This window comes from Phocoena phocoena, chromosome 11, assembly GCF_963924675.1.
Source record: "Phocoena phocoena chromosome 11, mPhoPho1.1, whole genome shotgun sequence".
Lineage (NCBI taxonomy): Eukaryota > Metazoa > Chordata > Mammalia > Artiodactyla > Phocoenidae > Phocoena > Phocoena phocoena.
Genome location: NC_089229.1, coordinates 25,770,849 through 25,791,763, shown reverse-complemented (window position 1 = coordinate 25,791,763; position 20,915 = coordinate 25,770,849). Strand labels below are relative to the sequence as shown.

General features: G+C 34.5%; 1 protein-coding gene across 1 annotated transcript in view; it reads right to left on the bottom strand.

Moving 5' to 3' along the window:
• Window positions 1-4,409: 4,409 nt before the first annotated feature.
• Window positions 4,410-20,915, bottom strand: part of NR2C1 (nuclear receptor subfamily 2 group C member 1) — a 35,455-nt gene continuing 18,949 nt past the window's right edge. The window contains exons 9-13 of the mRNA XM_065887020.1: window positions 18,349-18,470; window positions 11,333-11,472; window positions 9,612-9,749; window positions 7,064-7,169; window positions 4,410-4,908 (exon numbers count right to left, since the gene is read on the bottom strand). Of these exons, the coding sequence (XP_065743092.1) occupies window positions 4,734-4,908; window positions 7,064-7,169; window positions 9,612-9,749; window positions 11,333-11,472; window positions 18,349-18,470 (681 nt within the window). The 3' untranslated portion in view covers window positions 4,410-4,733. The remainder of the gene's footprint in view (window positions 4,909-7,063; window positions 7,170-9,611; window positions 9,750-11,332; window positions 11,473-18,348; window positions 18,471-20,915) is intronic.

Here is a 20,915-nt window from a genome sequence, read left to right as displayed (position 1 = left end):
AAACCACCACTTTTTGGGGTGGTTTGTTACAAAGCAATAGAGAACTGGAGCACCACGTACACTCTGGTAGCCCCTTGTATGTCCTACCCTGTTTGCATCCTGCTCCTACTCCTCCAGAAGTAGTACAGACTGTTTTCTTGCTCTTACAACGCGAACATGAACATTTTTGTATGCCTCATGATACACACATAAGAGTTTCTCTAGGGCAAATAACAGATACATGCATGTTAAACTTTACTATATAATGTAAAATGACTGGAGATGATTGTTACCAACCGACACTGCCACCATCAATGTACAAGGGTTGCTCCATACACTCTACACTTGGTATTGCCAAACTGGGTGCAAATCAGGTTGCTTCTCAGATTTACCCACTGAAGCTAAGTCTGCTGAGTTGATCATAACTAATATTTTTTCCAGCTTTCAAAATTTTGTGGCTCTTATTTCTCTCACAGTATTTTTGTGTATATGAGATAATGCCTTAAAAGAATCCTTGGCTGTGCTTCAATGTAGTTTTAGGAAGGGGTCTGAATCATGTATGTGTCGAAGGCATAGTCTTTCACCATGGATTGATTTTTAAGATTTCACGAAGTTTTTTTAAATTTCTAAATGTTGCTTCTGCTTGCTTTAACGTCTGTTTGGTCATCCTTGTTGTTACTGTTTCTTGCTTACTTTTTGATTCCATTTTTTTCTTCTTAAGACATATCATGTGCAGTTATAATCATGTACAATTTCAATATCTAACATTATCATTCAGGGTCCATATATATTGCTTATTGCTGGCTCACTCAGTGGCTTGTTTCCTTGTGAGTTTGATAATTTTGTGAGCTCATATTTGGTTGAGCTTAATCTGTGACAGTTGGGGTTCTAAATTAGAGTTCAGCAAACTACACCCCAAGGGCTAGGTCCAGTTCACTACCTGATTTTGTCAATGTTTTATTGGACCACTGCCATGCTCACTCATTTACGTATAGTCTATATAGCTGCTTTTGCACAACAGCAGGGTAGTTGCTTCAGACATGGTAAGGTCCTCAAAGTCAAAATAATGACATTCTGGCCCTTTACAGAAAAGTGTGCAAAACTCTGATCTAAATTATGAATGTTTTCTCCTGAGATTTTTATTTGCTTCTGCCAGGACCAGGGAGGGTTCGTGACCTGCAACAACCTTAGCTTCTTTGAGAACTCATGCCACTTCTTGTGAGCCCAGCAATAGATCAGAGGCCTTCAGGGTATCTATTCCACAATACTGCTAGAAGCAGCAATACATTATCTTCTTTGATTATACTGTTCTGATTTCAAGAATGGTATGGATCTTCTTTCATTTAACGGGTCAATCTTTCAACCTAAGAGGCACAAGTCCTGTGGAACTTTTCTTGTATTATTTAGTAATTTCCTTCAAGTCTTTTCTCTTAGATTCTTACTATTAAAATGTTAGCCATCCTGCTCTGATTCTCTAATTTTGTCTTTTCTCATTTTCTATTTCTTTGTCTTTTGGTTATACAGTCGACCCTTGAACAACACAGGTTTCAACTGTGTGGGTCCACTTACACGCACATTTTTTTCAATAAATACATACTATAGTACTATAGGATTTGCAGTTGGTTGTATGCCTAACACCTGTGTTGTTCAAAGGTCAACTGTACTTTCAGGGTGCGTTCCTCAACAATTTTATCTTCCAACCCTTCTAATGAACTGCTTTGGCTATCATTTTAAATTTCCAGAAAATTTGCTCCACATTTTCCTTTTCCTTTTCAAAGCATACTGTTTTCATTTAATGAATACATCTACTTTCTTTCAAAATATTAATTATATTTGGGGGTACTTTACTGATCACTGCATTGTATCTGCCCCCACCCATCAGATTATATCTGATCTCTTATGTATTAGAAATTTTCCTCAAATATCTGATGATCCTGGTTCTATGTTCATATTTAATAGTAGGCACTAGAAAGCTGAATGGAAACCTCATGACATATATGACTTGGAAATACTGGGATTCACTGAAGAGTGATAAAATGGCAAGTAGTCTTCTTATCAAGGCACAACCAAAAGCGAGTGTCTGGAGATCTTTTCTCTGGGGTCGATTAGTTTCTCCAAAGAGAAGAATCCTGGCAGAGAAGCCTATATCCAGTAGGCAGCATTCTGGGAACACGCTTAGGGCACCCATATTCAATGCAGACTTTCACTTAATCCGTATTTTCAACACTATCTAATCCAAGCCTTCTCTTATCCCTGGTATCCTATAAATCCTATGATCTTCTGGTTTAGTTACTCAAGGTTATTAACCTCTGGCCTCCTGCTTGAAAAGGTTGAAGGATTAAAAGTGGTCACCTGGGGACTTCTCTGGCGGTCCAGTGGTTAAGATTCTGCATTTCCACCGTAGGGGACATGGATGTGATCCCTGGTAGGGAGAACTAAGACCCCGCATGCCGTGGCCAAAAAAAGAAGAAAAAAAAAAAGAAAGAAAGAAACTGGTCACCTGACTTAAGTAAGCATAGAGAAAGATAGTTCAATGATTCTGTCAACAGATTTGCAACCAATCCTTTTTTTATGCCCCAAGTACCATCTCTGAAAATGAGCACTTGGATCCTCCGGGTACTGAACGTTGTTTCTGGACATTGGTATACTGGCTTCTTCTCAATGTACCACCTTTTGCAGGCATTCAGTTTCCTTGGTTCTGGCTCTGTTAAGTCAGTCTTTCTTTACCTGCATTTTGTTTTCCAAAAATTTATTCAACTCTCTTATCCTTTGATTTCTTCTCTCCTGTTTCATTTGTCATTGTGTGGTTACACTTTACTGAGATTTCAGGAGAGAAAGATTTTTAAGGAATAGTCAAACTGCAATATTTGCAAGTCTTCAAACTGAATTGTAAATCATCCTAAAATACTGGGATATGAAAAATGTTTTCCATACTCCTCCCTTCCTGAAAGTACTGTAATAAATCTTACCAGAGATTTCTTAACAATGGAACAAACAAAAGGATGACCAAACACTGAAGAAACAGGACTCTGAAATCAAATATATTGGCAGAAAACAGAAATTTGTAATGCAGATCACATTTTAATATAGTTTTAAAAAACACTTCCAAATATAACTATAATCAGGAAAAATACCTGAAACATGTATCTTAATTAACCATTAGTACATTATTTAAAAGAATTTTTTCTTGAATCCCTGGCTTACTTCACTGGGTTTATAAAGATATAAACCTACTGATTTTTCCATCTAAGTATTTTGTACTAAATGTAGTTTTCCCAGCTGATAATTATAAATAAACCTGTTGACAAAATTCATGTTTTAAATAGGGAAAAATGTTTCCCTTAATAAGTTGATAAAGACTGTAAATTGATACTTTAAAACGTCTTATTTACTATAAAGTAACTATTAGTAAAATCCATACCCTTCCCCCAAATTCTGCTTCTCTTCTATTGCAAAAATCTTTATAAAAAATGTACTCTGAGTGCAATAAAATCTCCATATTTAAAAAAAAGCCAACAAATAGACATACCAAAATAATTAATCATGAAATTACAGCAAAGAAATATTTAACAGTATTAGGTTTTGCTAAGGAAAACATTACTGTGGAAGACATCCAAGGAGCCTAAAATGCTTCTGCTGTGGTAGTAACAAGGCAGCGCTTCAGGCTGATGCTCATACTATTGTTAAAACAGCCCTTCCCCACTTTACAGTGAAAAATCAGTGCATATTCCTTTATATGCTAAAAACCTGAAGTCTTAAAAAATTATCAATTGCTTTAAAATAATTGTCTAACTCATCTTGAAAACATAGATTGGCTACAATAAATCCATTATTTCACAAAGTAGGTATTTCTAATGACCTAAAAGAAATTGTTTAAAACCCATAGAAGGGTCAGGAAACTACAAATGCAGGTCAGAAAAGAGGGAGAGATGATAGATGCTTTCTGTGGAATGGAAGAGCAACAATTTTAATATCTATTTTGAAATATTGAAACATTTGGGGCTCAATCAGTCTCTGCTACTTTTGTAACACAGTAAACCAAAAATATTAAAACATGAACCCTCTTATTCTCAAAAACAATTTTCTGCTACATACATAAATAAAAAGTGCTTATAACTAATAATATACAACACTAAAAGGATCACAAATGGCCTATGTCTCATTGCCAGCAATGAGAATGATATATGCTAATGGTGCCATGATATTTACAAAAGACAAAAAAAAAACCTATATTCACTTATTATTTCCTATAGTTCTAATGTTATCATTATACCACTGAGCATAAAATAATCTTCTTTTGACAGGTAATTAAAACAAACAGATTATAATATAGAAGAGTAAAATGCAAGAAAATCCTCTTTAGGGGTTTCTGACCATTAAGTGTTTGTAGTAGTTCATAATGAAGTTAAACATGAATAGAACACAATTCTGGGAAAAAAAGAGAGACTTATTTATTTGTTTTATAAGATAAAAGGAGATATTAGTCAAGAGGTGACGGCTCTAGGTGTCATCTCAGCCAAGAATAAATTCATAGTATTTTTTACTCACTCAAATAAGACAGGAAGGGAAATTCTAATTCCTGCTACCTGCCTAGTCACTTCAAAAATTCTTCTTAAGGAAGATAAAAATATCTTGGTTTTTGGTTACTCTTTAAAGTGAAAACTTCCAGATGCCCTGGAAGCAATGAGTTCAATTTGGTGTCTTCTTGTGTTCCAGTTAGAAAGAACAATCAGTTTAAACTGAGATCTCAGCTTTCAAATGCTGTGACCAATTATTTGTGAGTTATAATCTGCAGGTTCCATTTTTAAAATATGTGGGATGACACTGTCAATTCGTACGTTGCCAATGAGACCTTTGAAAAACAATTCTTCGGTGATAGTAGCGTTCATCAACCTCAAAGCTGGCAATCTGAGTAGTAGTCTGGACAACCTCAAAAGACAAAAGGAAGGGGGGACAAGGCTGTAAATCAAAGAGTGATTTAGTAGAAAGATATAAGTAATTTCTGCATGAATACTGTCTGTGGCCTAATTTAATAAAGATCTAGTTTTCAGAACTTAAAATAAAACCTTTAGGGCTTCCCTGGTGGCACAGTGGTTGAGAGTCCGCCTGCCGATGCAGGGGACACGGGTTCGTGCCCTGGTCCGGGAAGATCCCACATGCCGTGGAGCGGCTAGGCCCATGAGCCATGGCCGCTGAGCCTGTGCGTCTGGAGCCTGTGCTCCTCAGCGGGAGAGGCCACAACAGTGAGAGGCCCGCGTATGGCAAAAAAATTAAAAAAATAAAATAATAAAATAAAACCTTTAGTATTCTCAAGCCTTAGAGTGTATGACAATCACCTGGATATATATTCAGTCTGTCAGACTTCATTGGAAAGCCTTGCTCTTAACTGCTACGCTGTGCTACCTCCAGTTGGTTTTACGGACCATGGAACTACGTTATTAAACTGTGGATCAAGTTATAAATTTAACAGCTTAGGAGCTCATTCGAGGTTTTAAGAACAGCAATGTTTTATGTTATCAGGATACATGAGGCTCAATGATTACAGTTTTCTTGGTTTTGCTTTTCAAAAGAGTACTGGGAATAGTAAAATAGGCAATAGTTGTTATTACTGGGAAGAGCATAAATTATGGAATCAAAACCATTAGATCCAAATCCTGATTCAATTACCCCTTAGCTATGTGAATGCATGTAAGCCATCACTCCCTGTCTCTTTCACAGTGTTGTGACAATCAACAAAATGATCCTTGCCAGTTTCTGTGCTAGTGAGGTTCTTAAAGGCAGGACAATGTCTTGTGTGAAAGTACATTATAAGCTGAAAACTGCTATCTAAAGATAATGTATTATTTTAAAATAATTAGGAATGTAAGAAACTAAGAAAGAGTTCCAGAGGTCCAAGAACCTGGAACCTAATCAAACAGAGATCAGCAAGCAGCTGTTATGTCAAAAAGGAGGAACATTTTAAATACTGTATTTATTTGTATAATGAGGTATAAGACAACTTTTGAAACTTTAAAAAATTGAAAAAAAAAATCATAACAAAACCAACACCAAAAGAACCACCTTTCTGAAAAGTTGGTGGCACATTTATCCTTCCTCTTTTCTAAGGCCTTCGACTCTAACACTTGAGAACAAGTGAAACCAGCAGCCCCAGAATTAAGTAACCTTTCTGTAGCCATGCACTCCACTGCTCAAACTACTCATTTCCTGTCTGTTCCCACCAGCTGAGCTATATACACAGAATTGGTAGGAGGAGGCATAGGAAAACTGGTTAGATAAACTACAGCTGATTTTCATGATGGACCTGACTTATAAACATGTTATTTAACATATGTAAAAAATTATATGTAAAATATAATAAGTTATGAAGTTTGAAGTATGTTAAATTAATAATACTAGTAAACACATTTATATAGCCCTCTTTGTAAAAGGCACTACTCTAAGCTCTTTGACTATATATTAACTGATTTAATCCTTATACTAATTATAAAAGGTGGGTACCATTATCTGCATTTTACAGGTAAAGAAACTGAAACAGAAGTTAAATAACTTGCCCAAAGCCATACTGCTAGTAAGTGACAGGGTCGGGCGTCAAACCCACGTACTCTGGCTCTGATGCCAAATGCTTAGTTACTCAAAAATTGAGTTTATTTTATTTAAAAAGTGATTTTTTTCTGAAAGGACAATGGTAAATACCTTGTTAGAAATATCATAAGCCAAATTTCAAAATTAATTATCTAATAGTCTAATGGTGTTTTATTATTCATCCATTTTTCGTCCCTTTTACTAATAAAATCCATCATTTCAACTGAAGAAAGAGTTTGGGTGTGAGAGTCAGACTACCTGGCTCTGCTGTTTATTGTGTGACTCTGAGCAAGTTACTTAACCTCTCTGTGCTAAAGTCTCCTTACATAAAATATTACATGTAAAGTACTTGCAACAATACACTACCACTTTTAATAGCATTAACTATTTCAAAGGTCAAAGTTGACTAAATTTAATTACACTTGGAATGGAAAATAATGAAATAAGATTCACAAAAAATTTTAAGATGAATTTAATTAAACAGTATTTAACTTCTAGATACCTGTAGGTGTCATCTGGATATGTTTTGGTTATATAATCTTGGAATTCCACATAAGCCTTTTCCTGAAATTTCTCAATCTGTTGCATGTTTTCTAGGCCTGGATGATCTGAAACATTAAGGAATATATTGTTACTTTGGTTCTGAATACTCATTTAATAAGGCACCAAGTGGAGATGGAAGGGGGTGGGAAAAATAATTCAGTCAAAAAAAAAGCCCCATCATATGTGTGGCTCTTTCATTCCACAAATAATATATTTAATAACCCAACCACTAAACGCCAGGCATTGTACTTTAAACCCTTAAAACTATTTTATCTCATACATGTATTCTAACATCTAATAAAAACTGAAACCACTGGGTTCAAATAAAATAAACAGGTTTTTCTATTCCAAAAGTGGTGGAAGGGATTTTGATCGGTTTGCTTTCAACAGAAACAAAAAAATGACTTAGCTTAGTTAAAAGTATTTTTTTTTAACATCTTTACTGGAGTATAATTGCTTTACAATGGTGTGTCAGTTTCTGCTTTATATAACAAAGTAAATCAGCTATACATATACATATATCCCCATATCCCCTCCCTCCTGCGTCTCCCTCTCACCCTCCCTATCCCACCCCTCTAGGTGGTCACAAAGCACCGAGCTGATCTCCCTGTACTACGCGGCTGCTTCCCACTAGCCATCTATTTTACATTTGGTAGTGTATATAAGTCCATGCCACTCTCTCACTTCGTCCCAGCTTACCCTTTGCCCTCCCCATGTCCTCAAGACCATTCTCTATGTCTGTGTCTTTATTCCTGTCCTGCCCGTAGGTTCTTCAGAACCATTTTTTTTTTTTAGATTCCATATATATGTGTTAGCATACAGTATTGAAAGTATTTTTAACCAATGAAATATCTGCAGATTACATTCTTTAAAATTCTTTAAATTAAAATAATATATATTTTAACAAGTATAACTGACATACATTATATCTGTTTAAGGTATACAAGATAATGATTTGACATTTGTATACACTGCAAAATGATCACCACAATAAGTCTAGTTATCATCTGTTACATTCAAAGTTGCAAAACATTTTTTTCTTATGACGAGAACTTTTAAGATTTACTTTCTAGCAACTTTCAAGTTTATAATATAGTGACTATTGTCACCAAGCTGTAAATTACATCACTGTGACTTATTTATTTTATAAACTGGAAGTTTGTACCTCCTGATCCTCCTTCACCCATTTCACCCACCCCTCATGAAGATTATATTCTATATTTTTTTAGTAAGAAAACCTTCTTTTCACCATGGTTAAGTTAAAAAAATACTTATAAAATTATGAAACTCTGAACATCATCTCTATCAAAAGAATATACCAACATGAAATAACCTATATAAATATTTTACTAAAATGTAAATGTTAAAAGAATTTCATGAAACTTATGCCTAAAATATGGAAAGTGCTGCCCTGACTGAAGAGAATAAAAAAAGTAGCAAATAGAAGTAGAATACTTAGTAAAACAAAATTACATTATAATTCTATTGTTGAATCTATGTTCTTTCAATTTTAAGGAAAATGAAGGTGGCAAATTGGTTGTGATAAAAATGGTGATACATGTTATTAACTTATCTGAACATTAGGAGAAATAGTACAAAAAAGCTTTAATTATCTTACTGATATCGTTGAAGGTAAGAAGCAGGTTTCCTCAGATAATTTTATCATACACAGTAACAGAAATACATACCAAAATGAAAAAATACAGAGCCTAAGAGAACAGTCAATTTTTCGTATTCTAAAATTGATTGTTAGCTTTACTGTCATTTTACTATACATGGAAACCAGAAACTGGCAGAAAGATAAGAGATCCATTTTTCTATTTGCTGGAAACTCTAATAAGATGTTTGGAAATTTAACCCATTAACAAAGCAATCCTCACCTCTCTTTTTGCCTTTTAATGATGCCTAGCAAAATATATCTAAACATTCAAGTGTTGAACAGGACTGAAAGTCTATGATGTCATTTCACTGATTTCTTCAATTTTCCTTTTCATACGCAGATGTCTAACATCCATAAATTTCACCAATTTAAAGTATACAATTCAATAGTTCTTTTAGTATATTCAGAGCTGTGCAACCATCACCACAATCTAATTTTAGAACATTTCTGTTCACCCCAAAAGAAACTGTACCCATCAGCAGTCACTCTCCACTCTCCCCTCTCCTTAGTCCCTGGTAGCCACTAATCTCTCTACAGATTTGCCTATTCTAGACACTTCAGATAAACGGAATCATATAATATGTGGTCTTTTGTGACTGGTTTCTTTCACTGGCATACTGTTTTCAAGGTTCATCCATGGTGGCATGTATCAGAATTTCATTACTTTTTATGGCTGAATGATATTCCATTGTATCTATATATTATATTTTGTTTATTCATTCGTTTGATGGACACTTGGGTTGTTTCCACTTTGCATCAATGTACAGTCCCAAGCAATGCATGAGGGTTCTAATTTCTACACATCCTCAAACACTGTATTTTAAAGAAAAAGTAAATGTTTATATACCTGGACTGAAGAGTACTATTGCCTTCAGGTAGGCATATTCATATCCATCAATGCAGAGTTTTACCATGCTGTTACAAAACTCCTGTAGTTTGAAGATGTGTTCCATCAATAATTTTCTTCTTTCTGTTGACATTTTATCTTTAATTAAAAACAAGGAAACAAACAAAAGCTTCTAATTTTCAGCAAAAATGCATGACTATTTTTATCCAATATATTTCTTTCTAATTTCCAGCTCTGTATATAACCAATTTTTAAAATGTTTAAAATTCAGTATCTCTGCAAGTTTAAATGAAATAATTAATGATCTTCAGACGTTGTTCAAGAAAAAACAAAACAGGCTGTTAATATAAAATACCCTAAATGTAATGTTTCCTTTCAAGACATACCTTTGAAAAGATAAGCTATAAAGACTAAAAAACTGGCCAACCAACCAAAGTACAAAAGACTCAAATTTTGGTAACAGGGTTTTATTTAAGCTTATATTGGTTGAAAAAAATAAGCAAAACCATCTAGATTTTTAAGTTACCCATACTACTACAACAAAAACAAATAGCAAAAAATACTGCCAAGATCAAAGAAAATCTGAGTAAAATAAAATTTTATAACTTTTAAAATTTATTGTGTTTATATAGTACTGCCTTCTGGTAGATCTACTGTCGAGATTTTAAGGTTATTTCTCTGCCCTTAAATAAGAGGAGGAAGCAGATATTTTAAAAATAATGTAAAACAATGGGAAATGGAATATGCAAAGGAAGTAAATGTAATTCTCAACTTATAAATTATTCCTGAACTCAAAAAAGTAGTTCTTCCCACTTGAGGATGGGGTACCTTCTTGGTTAGTCACAAGCCATTCTGAAGCTAAACATTTATAAATCAGTGCCTGCCTGCCTGTCTCCTCAAATGAATGGGAGTTGTAATCACCTTGGCATCAAGAAAAGGAAAAAGACTTAGGATTATTCTGTGACTCTTTAGTACCGTTTAAGTGAGAGAATACATCCTGATGAATTGACTAAAAAAAAAAGTTTAGCCTATCTTGGGATTCAAAGGGCTACAATGAAGAAAGGCAGTTTAAAAACTGGTGGGGCGACTTCCCTGGTGGTGCAGTGGTTAAGAATCTGCCAGCCAATGCAGGGGACACCGGTTTGATCCCTGGTCCGGGAAGATCCCACATGCCGCGGAGCAACTAAGCCCGTGCACCACAACTACTGAGCCTGTGCTCTAGAGCCCACAAGCCACAACTACTGAGCCTGCCTGCCTAGAGCCCATGCTCCGCAACAAGAGAAGCCACCGCAATGAGAAGAGTGTGCACCCCAACAAAGAGTAGCCCCTGCTCGCCGCAACTAGAGAAAGCCCATGCACGGCAACGAAGACCCAACACAGCACCCCCACCAAAAAAAAAAACAACTGGTGGGAAGTATACATTTATAAATATTTGATCATCTCTATATTACTTACCCTGGATTCTTTGGAATGTATATCCAAGTACAAAAAATTCACAAGGCCTGATCAGAAATAGCACTTAAATACGCTTGTTTCAGTTTTGTTGTGCTCTCATTTAAAACTATTTTGGGGTGATTAACGAATGAATTTATCAAAATGTAAAAATTATCTAAAGTAAAAAGGATGTTGGTATCTTTTAGTACCTAACTTTAAACATAATACTATAAAACTGATGCCCCCCCTTATATCCTAGCAAAGGAAATAAGTAAGGTGCTTTTTACCTTGTTGAAGGCTACTGTGAAGACAATTGACAAATGTCGCTAATATAGTTGCTACATTCATCACTTGCCAGCACTGGGCAAGACCAAGAGTAAAAAGTTCATTCCAGTAGGCTTTCACCAATAATATACTGTTTTCTTGCCTATAAAAACAAAATAAACAAATATCAAATATTAAAATACATTTTATAAAACTTTACAACTGACTCATATATTTAAAAATACAATGTTACTGAACTAAAATTATTCTAAATGGCCAACCGGGAATGGACTTGATCAATTCTTTATTTTGTGTACCTGACTTTAGTTGATAAGGTTTAGAAATTTAATTTGCTAGTTCATTAATCAATCAGCCAGTTTATAAGAACAGTTGCAAGTAGTATTTCAAACTAAATGTTGGGGCTTTAAGCCCACATTTCATGGAAACAGATGGAGTAAAGGTGTTTAAAAAAAAATTAAAAGCAAAAGCATACATTTAAAAACCTTCTTAAAAAGGGCAGTTAGAATTATCTGATGACAGATAACTAACCAATTTCCTGGGAGAATTGGTTTATTCTATGTTTCAGATGAGATATAAGTATCCCATAAATGAGACACCAAAGATTTTGCTAGGAGTAGCAAAGATAAGAAAGGTCAGAAGGCTTTTCCTGAGTTTCTGAATAAAAAAATCTCAGCAGCTTGAGAAAGTAAAACAAGTACTGGGATAGGAGTCAAGCCACCAGGGTTATGAAGCCTAGATCCACTGACTGAAATTAGGCAAATCAGAGTCCTGGGTCTCAGCTGCTTAACTATATGAAATACAGAGACACTATATGCCCTATATCTTGCTCAAAGAGTTGTTATGAGACACAAATATAAGAGTTATGTGAATAGGCCATAACAATAAAGTATATGCCAGGTACTGTTCTAGGCATTGGAGAAAAAGCAATAAACAAGATGAATAAAGTCTGCCTTCATGAAACAGAAGGGAAACATAATAAAAAAAAATCACTTCAAATATTTTATATAAATATTATACACACACATATATATACGGTTATACAAACATTAGTTTCTGGTAATGAAAATTCTACATTACTATAAAGTAGGATGATGCATTGGAAAATGGGGTGGGAGTAGAGAGAAGGCCTTTCTGAGGGGCTGATATCTAAGTAGAGAAAGATGGGAAAGAACTTAAACACAAACAAAAAAACCCTAGAGAACTAGTATTCCAGGAAGAAGGAAGAACAATAGTAAACCTGTTGAGGTGATAACCAGCATGTAGTAGGTGTTCAATAAAAACTGATGACTGAATTACTAAATGCTGCCCTCCCTTCTTGGAATGTGCTTTCCCCAATTTGTTTTACTGGCTAATTCCTATTTATCCCTCAAAATATAACTCAGAGCTCACTTTTATTTTGCAGTGCTGCACAGCATGTGGGATGTGAATTCTCCAATCAGGGATCGAAACTGTGCCCCCTGCAATGGAAGTGCAGAGCCTTAACCACTGGTCCGCCAGGGAAGTCCCAGAGCTCACTTTTTAACTGAAACATTCTCTTACCACATTCTTCTCCCCAAGATAGTTAATTACACCCCTTCAGTGCCATAAATATACTTATATTTTATACTTATTTCATGGTATTCTAATTTATTGGTTTAGGAATCTGTCTCCTATACTAGATTAAAACCTCATTGAATGCACAGACTCCTTTATTCATTTCTGTATCTCAGTGAACTGCACAGAAGACAGCATATAAAATGAATCTGCAAATGATTTCTGATTGTGGGGGATACAGAATAGGCAGAAGTGAGAACTCACAACCATTTTCCATTTAAGTAATCTTTAAATCAAGAACTATATACTTTATTATAAACAAGGTAACAAAAGAATGAGATTTCTTTTCCCTTTCTCTAAAGAGATTTAAGGTGCTAAGAACATCCTATAGGAAATATGTACATCCTGATAAAAGGCACTTAAACCTTTTTCTTAATAAATCTTTAAAATTAGGATAATCGATAGGATAATCAGCATGTTTAACATAAATCATTCATCAAGTTAAGAACCATAGCCACCTTTACAACATTACGTTTTATTTAAGAATTGAATATATTCAAACAAATGCTAATATTGTCAACTTCAGAGTACAGAAAGTAATTTTTTTCAGTGGGAATTATTCAGGTGAAATTTTATCTCCAAGCTGATCTCTCATTTCTATTCAGTATCTGAGAATTACTTGCCATAAGAAATTGGCTATCAAAATCTATTTGAAAGTAAAGTTTAAATGAAGAGAAAATCAGTATTTTTAAATCTCCATATAGGGCTTCCCTGGTGGCACAGTGGTTAAGAATCCACCTGCCAATGCAGGGGACATGGGTTCGAGCCCTGGTCAGGGAAGATCCCATACGCCACGGAGCAACTAAGCCCGTGTGCCACAACTACTGAGCCTGTGCTCTAGAGCCCGCAAGCCACAACTACTGAAGCCTGCATGTCACAACTACTGAAGCCCACGCTCCACAACAAAGAGTAGCCCCTGCCCCCCACAACTAGAGAAAGCCTGTGTGCAGCAATAAAGATCTAACACAGCCAAAAATAAATTTAAAAAAAATCTCCATATAAAAATGATTAAAATTTCAATCTTGGAAATTCCCTGGTGGTCCAGTGGTTAGGACTCCATGCTCTCACTGCCAAGGACCCGGGTTCAATCCCTGGTTGGGGAACTAAGATCCTGCAAGCTGCATGACCAAAAAAAAAAAAGAAAAAAAGAAAAAGATTCAATTTCAAACTAAATCAAATGAAATAAAAGATAACAAGATACTACTTTCATTTATCAGAAAAGATGGATAAAATCCAGTATTGAGGAGGGTGTGAGGAAATAAGCATTCATTCTCATTCATTGCTTGTATAAGCATAAACTGACTGAATAGTTTTCTGGAGGACAATTTGGTAGTACCTGCCAAAAAACTATAATGTATATACCCTCTTAGACTCAACAATTCCAGTTGTAAGAAGCTATTTTGTAGAAATACTAACACAAGTAGGAAAATATATATATACAATGCTACAACGCTTACTGTAGCTTTGGATATAACATGACCACCAGAAAACACTAGCCAACAACCCAAATGTTTACTAATAAGGGATAAATAAACTATAATAAATCCATAAAATGGAATACTTAGGTAGCCATTAAGAACAATAGGAGAATACACATGCTGATATAAGACGTCCATTATATAAGTGTAAAAAGAAAGGCAAAGAATAGGATGTGTTTGTGTATTTGATTGAATGTGGCATGGAAAAGATCTGGTAGGAAACCAAACTTTAACAGTGGGGTTAGTTACCTCTGGAGAGTAAAGTTTTACTTTATATTGCTATACGTAAGTATTACTTTAACATTTTACAAACATGAGGAAAAGGTTAAAAGCAAACATGATGGAAAAGTCTGAAGTAATTCGGTTTTCACCTTAACTGCTGATTCTGAAGTTTAAAAGAGGAAACAGCTAACCAAGGTAATCAACCAGTGAACAAAGAACAGGGAAAAGAACAGAGCCAACTGATTAAAAAAGTCAAAGTTTTTAATGGCCTGTGCTACAGTTCTTAGTAAGAAAATATGTCGGCATTGTTGAGGAAGACTCAGAGAAAACATTAAGGAGTATCAGTGCAAAGGATGAGTACCCCTAAGGAAAAAAGATGAAAAGTGGCAATTGAGGAATTAACCACCAGATTATTTTGTTTCCAAAGGAAAAGTGAAAGAGCTAAACGCAGAGATCAATTATAGAAAGATATCTATTTACATTTTTTTAAGATTTTTTTTTTGATGTGGACCATTTTTAATGTCTTTATTGAATTTGTTACAGTATTGCTTCTGTTTTATGTTGTAGTTTTTTGGCCACGAGGCATGTGCGATCTTAGCTCCCAGCCCAGGGATCAAACCCGCACCCCCTGCATTGGAAGACAAAGTCTTAACCACTGGACCTCCAGGGAAGTCCCTCTATTTACACTTTTTATCCAAAACATAAAATCCTTGTAGTACAGTTAGCTATATTGTTCAAGTATGTTTCTTCAAAGTTCATTCAGAAAGAAAAACAGCAAGTCTCCTTTAGAAAGAAGGTTCCTAAGAGTATGAAGGAAAGTGAGCATTTACTATCTACTTTGTCAGCAGCACTGCGTTGAAGAAGTTTACACCGATCAGCTCCCTTAAGTAGCTTGACCTGCAAGGAAGCATTTCTGCTAATTTACAGATGTAGAAGTGGAGCCTCAGTTAAATAACAGAGCTAGCAAACGAATAAATCCAGAATTTGAACCAAGGTGGTCAAAGTCTACGCTTTTTTAAAATAAATCATTACAAATTTTAGGAAGTAAAATGCTAAAGTCACATTTCTCAGCAGAGACCTCCTCCATTCAAGGCTAATATCTGTGGTGTAAGGGCATGTGTGCTGCCAGTTTTTTCTTGTTAGGGAAAACAAACAAATGACTATTGTAGTCACATTATACCACCTATTTGCAAAACATCTTTCCTTTGAGAAGCAAAAAGAGCTGGGTAGAGGAGGCAGTCAGGTGCAACGCAAGTGTTAATAAATACAATAAGTTGCATAACAGTAAACATAACTTCTTTCACAAATAGATATAGGTTCACAAATAGATATAGGTATTTTCCTCTAACAATTGTACTACATTGTTAATGTTCATTAAAATATGTATGTAGTACTCATAATCAGAGATCAGATCATCGTTTATGCTATTTATTTTGATAAAGGAATATGACTTTTGAACTCACCTATACCTGGGGATAACCTAACCATTTGGCTTTATATAAGCAAGGCATTATACTTTACCTGGTAGCATCTGTTTTTTCCTTAGGGAAAAGTAGTGATATGGCAAGAGAACTGGTTTCAAACCCACAGTTATAGTAAACATTACTCTGTTTCAGTGGGATTTTAAAGAGTCAACTTTCAGGGTTAGCATTTAATGGAAGGTTTTTAAATTATTCAGTAAAGTCTCCTGTAGCAAATGGTGATAGCTTGGAACTTTCGGTTACAAGAATCTAGTTAAAGAGGACTGCTGCCTTTACTCCAGACAAATCATGTCCAGTGCCCCTCCCGCCAAATGAATCTATTACTGTAGTCACTTACCTAAATTATGCAGATAGAACTGAAAAACAACTGAATTCCTGTAAGTATTGAAACTACAAATCTTAAACAGAAAAGTAACATCCTTGTAAAACAGAGGAAGATTGTAAAATACAAATAGTATTAACTACCCACTGTATAAGAGTCTTTAAACTACTGTTCCCTTCCATTAAATTGACCAAAACAAACTTGACTTTTAGAAAATGAGTAACGTTGCTTTGTTTCTCTCTGTAAAATTAGGGCTTTGTTTCCAAGTTTTGTATCTAGAGATAAAAATGCAAGCAATGCCAGTTTCTAGGAGACTCAGAATAGCTTTTATTACAGCATAAAAGAATTTCCCATCATTAGTACTTAGTTGTCATCCATCTGATTAATTCAAACTATAAATTATCTAGATAGTGATAATAAATGAGTTTACGTAGCAATTAATGACTTCAAATGCTACACAATAGTTAATTCTAATTGCAAAGAGTTCCGTGGCAGTTATATTGAAACTGATTTTTCAATACAGATCACAGGGAATTGTGGCTGCCACTATAAAATTATATTATAACTGGAAACTCCAGGCTTCATTTCTGGTTTCTCCAACATTCGGACTATTTCTATAGGATAATCACACTCAATTTAACAGACATACTTAAGATCAATGGTGTTATAACCAACTCAAGGAATTCAAATCACTCCCTGCTACATCTTTCCTTTTGATTTTTACTATAATAATTGATAGCCTATTATGAAAAATATTACCAGGTTACTTTTCAAGGCATATGTATGCCAGTTACAAGCTTAAGGAATCACACTTAATGCTTTAAAATAAATAAACTGTTAACATGTAAATTTACATTGTATTTTAATTTTTTCTTAAGCAGACTGGAGAAATCCTAAAAGTTAAATGTTATTTTGAGAGAGAGGGCTATCAATCATTTTAAATTGAAGGTTAACCATTCTAAATCAGGCTTTTAGTCTATGCAACTATATTATTTAAGTACATGATTTAATGCATGGTACATCCAACACTGATTAATAAGTCAAATTATAGTGGGGTTCTATATATGCCTTTTACAGTCATGATTCAGATATGTTTTTTAGTTATATTCAAAATATTCTCTAAGGATAAAGAATGAGCAGTTATTATTCCTATTTGGCGAATGGGAAAACAGATGTACAGGATATGAAACTGAACTGTTTATGAAATCATATTGTAGAGTAAGGTCCTACAACTCAAACAATACTTTTCTAACTATGGGCTTAACTTTTTCCATGGTCTCTTTGCTTCTTCATCCCAGTTACTTTAAAGCAATATAAGTAAATCTGGCAAACTTTAGATAAAGCTCGGGTTTCTTACAGTAGACCATTTTCCATTACCATCTAATTCAAACAGAGTACAGATGTGCCCTTTAGTGGCAAACCAAATTTCCAAATCATCACAGTGGTGGTATGGGGTAATTTACATTTTCTTACCCTTTTTGTTGGGCAACCACATGATTCTATTTTCAAACATATTCAGTGTATACAAGTTTCAGCACCTTATTAACAAGCCTGAGGTGACACTGAAACAGTGGTGGTAGAGGGAAACAACAACCCCAAGACATCCCTAGAGCCTCCCTAATTTAAGCCAATCAAAGATGGCCTATTACAAATGCTGGCCATGATTTATCAGATCCACTGCATTTACTTCATTCAAATTATTAACTTAGTCAAATTATGAAGTTCAGATAATCTTTCATATAAAAATAATATACAGTAAATACCACCTGCCATGATTCATCATATAAATGACAAAATTTCAAGTTATAATGTTATATAATTTCCCCCCCCTTTAATCAAATCCTCCCAAAATAAAAGTTCTTGCCTAATGTACGTCTGTGCTAGAAAATCACACTTATATTCAAGGACTTCAAGACACTTACCCTAGAGCCTGGAAGGAAGGAATCGAAAGTGCCCAGTGCATTGATAAGAACAGCAGTCTGGAGGCAGACTCCCCAATGTAGTGCACATTCAGGTACTCAGGCATAGGAGATGGCATGGTGAGCTAGTGCGAACAGGGACTGAGGTAAGATATCTTACGTCGGACAATTCTAAATCATCATTTCTTTGAAAAAGTTAAATGTAAACATATCAAATAACTAACATATTAACCCAAAGGCAAATCTTGAAATAATCCAAGTCACTAGATTTTACAGCTAAAAATAGGATTTAGAATAAATGTGAAGACCACAGTTTCTAACAAAGCAAATTCAGATAAAGCAGAATTCCACTTAACAAATACCAACCATGACATCTGGTTGTTTTTTAAAAATTATTTTTTGTCTTGGTCTAACAACATGTCTTTTCCTTCCCTCCCTTCATTAACAGTGATATACAACAAATTCAGTTTAAGGAGCAATCCTTTATGTTAAATGTCCCTTTCATTTAGGCTACGGGGATAGCAAATTCAAATGCTTACAGGGTCAGGAGAATAATGAGTGAAGTGAGCCTGCTGATGCCATTTGGAAAGTGCATATTCCCAGATAAAGGGCACGACTGTGACTTGAATTCAACACACTGAAAACTTATGGGAATCTGGGCTCAGTACTACCAGCTCTTTCAAGTTTTCAAAGAGCAGCTTCTTTGTAAAATCTCCCCATTTAATCTACAGGTAAAACAAAATGTGTCTGTGGCCATAATGCTCACAGGCTATCTATCAGTCTGTACTGCAGACCTTAGGTAATTATTTTAAATGTGTTGGAAATAAATATCCTACAATCAAAATACTTCTAAAAGCATTTTTGAAAATCTTGTTAAAGAGAACTTTTATTGCTATAAATGAAATGTAATTTCATCCATAAGAAACTTTTTTTCTATTTTAAAATTATTAAAATGATCAATAATATCAAGCATAGGTGATGATACAGGGAAACACATACTTCTGAGTATTGGTAAAGTGACGGGCAATTTGGCTGTATCTATCAAAATTTTTAAATTGAGTTTATCCTATGACCTAACCGTGCCACTTCTAAATCTCTATTCCAAAAAGATACTTGCATACGTGCACAAAAAAGCACATATAAGGATGTCCATTTCAGCACAACTCTTAACAGAGAAATTAAATGCTGGCAATAACCCAATCTTCTATCTCTAAGAAAAAGAATAATCCATGCTATAAGGTACCCTGTAGGCATTAAAATTAGTAAGATAAACTGAGATAGCATAGGAAAAACATTTCACAGATATCTACGTAGAAAAAAACAGCAAAATAATATGTAGATGACCCAATTTATGTTAAGAAGAGAGTATGTATATACACATATACATTTTATATGTATTATATTATATATGTGACAGGAGGAGATACACCACACAGTTAACAGTGGCTACCTCTATGGTGGGATGGGTGGATACGTCCATATGTATTTTTCTGGGGAAGGCATATATAGCTTTTATCAGATTCTCAAAGGTGTCTACGATGCCAAACAGATCAAAGGTTTTCATCAAAATGATATCAAAGTTCTCTGGAAATGTTATATAAAAATGCAAAAAATATTAACTTCCTTTGTTCAATATTAGCCATAAATGGTTTATCTACTTATAAATGGTGTCAAGTAATAAAACAACAGGGCAACTGACAGTTGAAATTCCATGTGTGAAAAGATAATTTTTTAAATGTTTAAGAAATGTTTACTGGAGCAGTAAATTAAAATAACATTACTTAAGACAATTCTTAAAAGAACTGTAGGTAAGCAGATATTGAGCATGATAAATATAATTATTAGGATGCAACGGTTTCTGCATATAAGTATATAAAAAAAAATTGGGAACTATCATACATTTTCAGGACTGTCTAAGGTGAGTAGGGGAAAAAAAGCCTGAAAAGTCGGGGATTACCAAAGATTACTAGTTTTAAGGGGGGAGGAATAAGATGCAAAAACAAGATTACCCTTTGCTAAGTAGTTTAAAATCACTTTTAAACAAATGAAATACTTATAATATGTAAAAACTGGATATAAGGGCTAAAAGTACAGATGCACCCTGATTTACACAACAGTGGTGACAACGTTGCAAAGTCTCTGTTGCTCTAATCATAAAACTGAAACCACTTGCAATATATACTAGAAGAATTCATTATTCAAAAGACTGCCATGTTGTATTATTTTATAGAGAGAGGAAATGGCTTGTAATTTATCTATTTTACATACTTAATTTTCTTAAAGCAAGATATACCTCTAGCAATATCAATCAGAAAGACAATGCTAGCTGAAGAAACAATTCATTCAACAGGTCTTTTAGACTGAAAAGACGAAGATTTCTTCCTCTATACAGAGAAGGTAAATTTCTACTACAAAGGTGTTAAAGTTTCCCAAAAATGCCTGTGGATTTTCTGGTTTATAAATTGAATTAAACACATTTTTCAAATTATGCACATTTATTATATTAAGATGATTTTTAAAAAGAGTGTTGACATGAACTAAACTTGGCTACCTATTTTAGAAGTCATTAC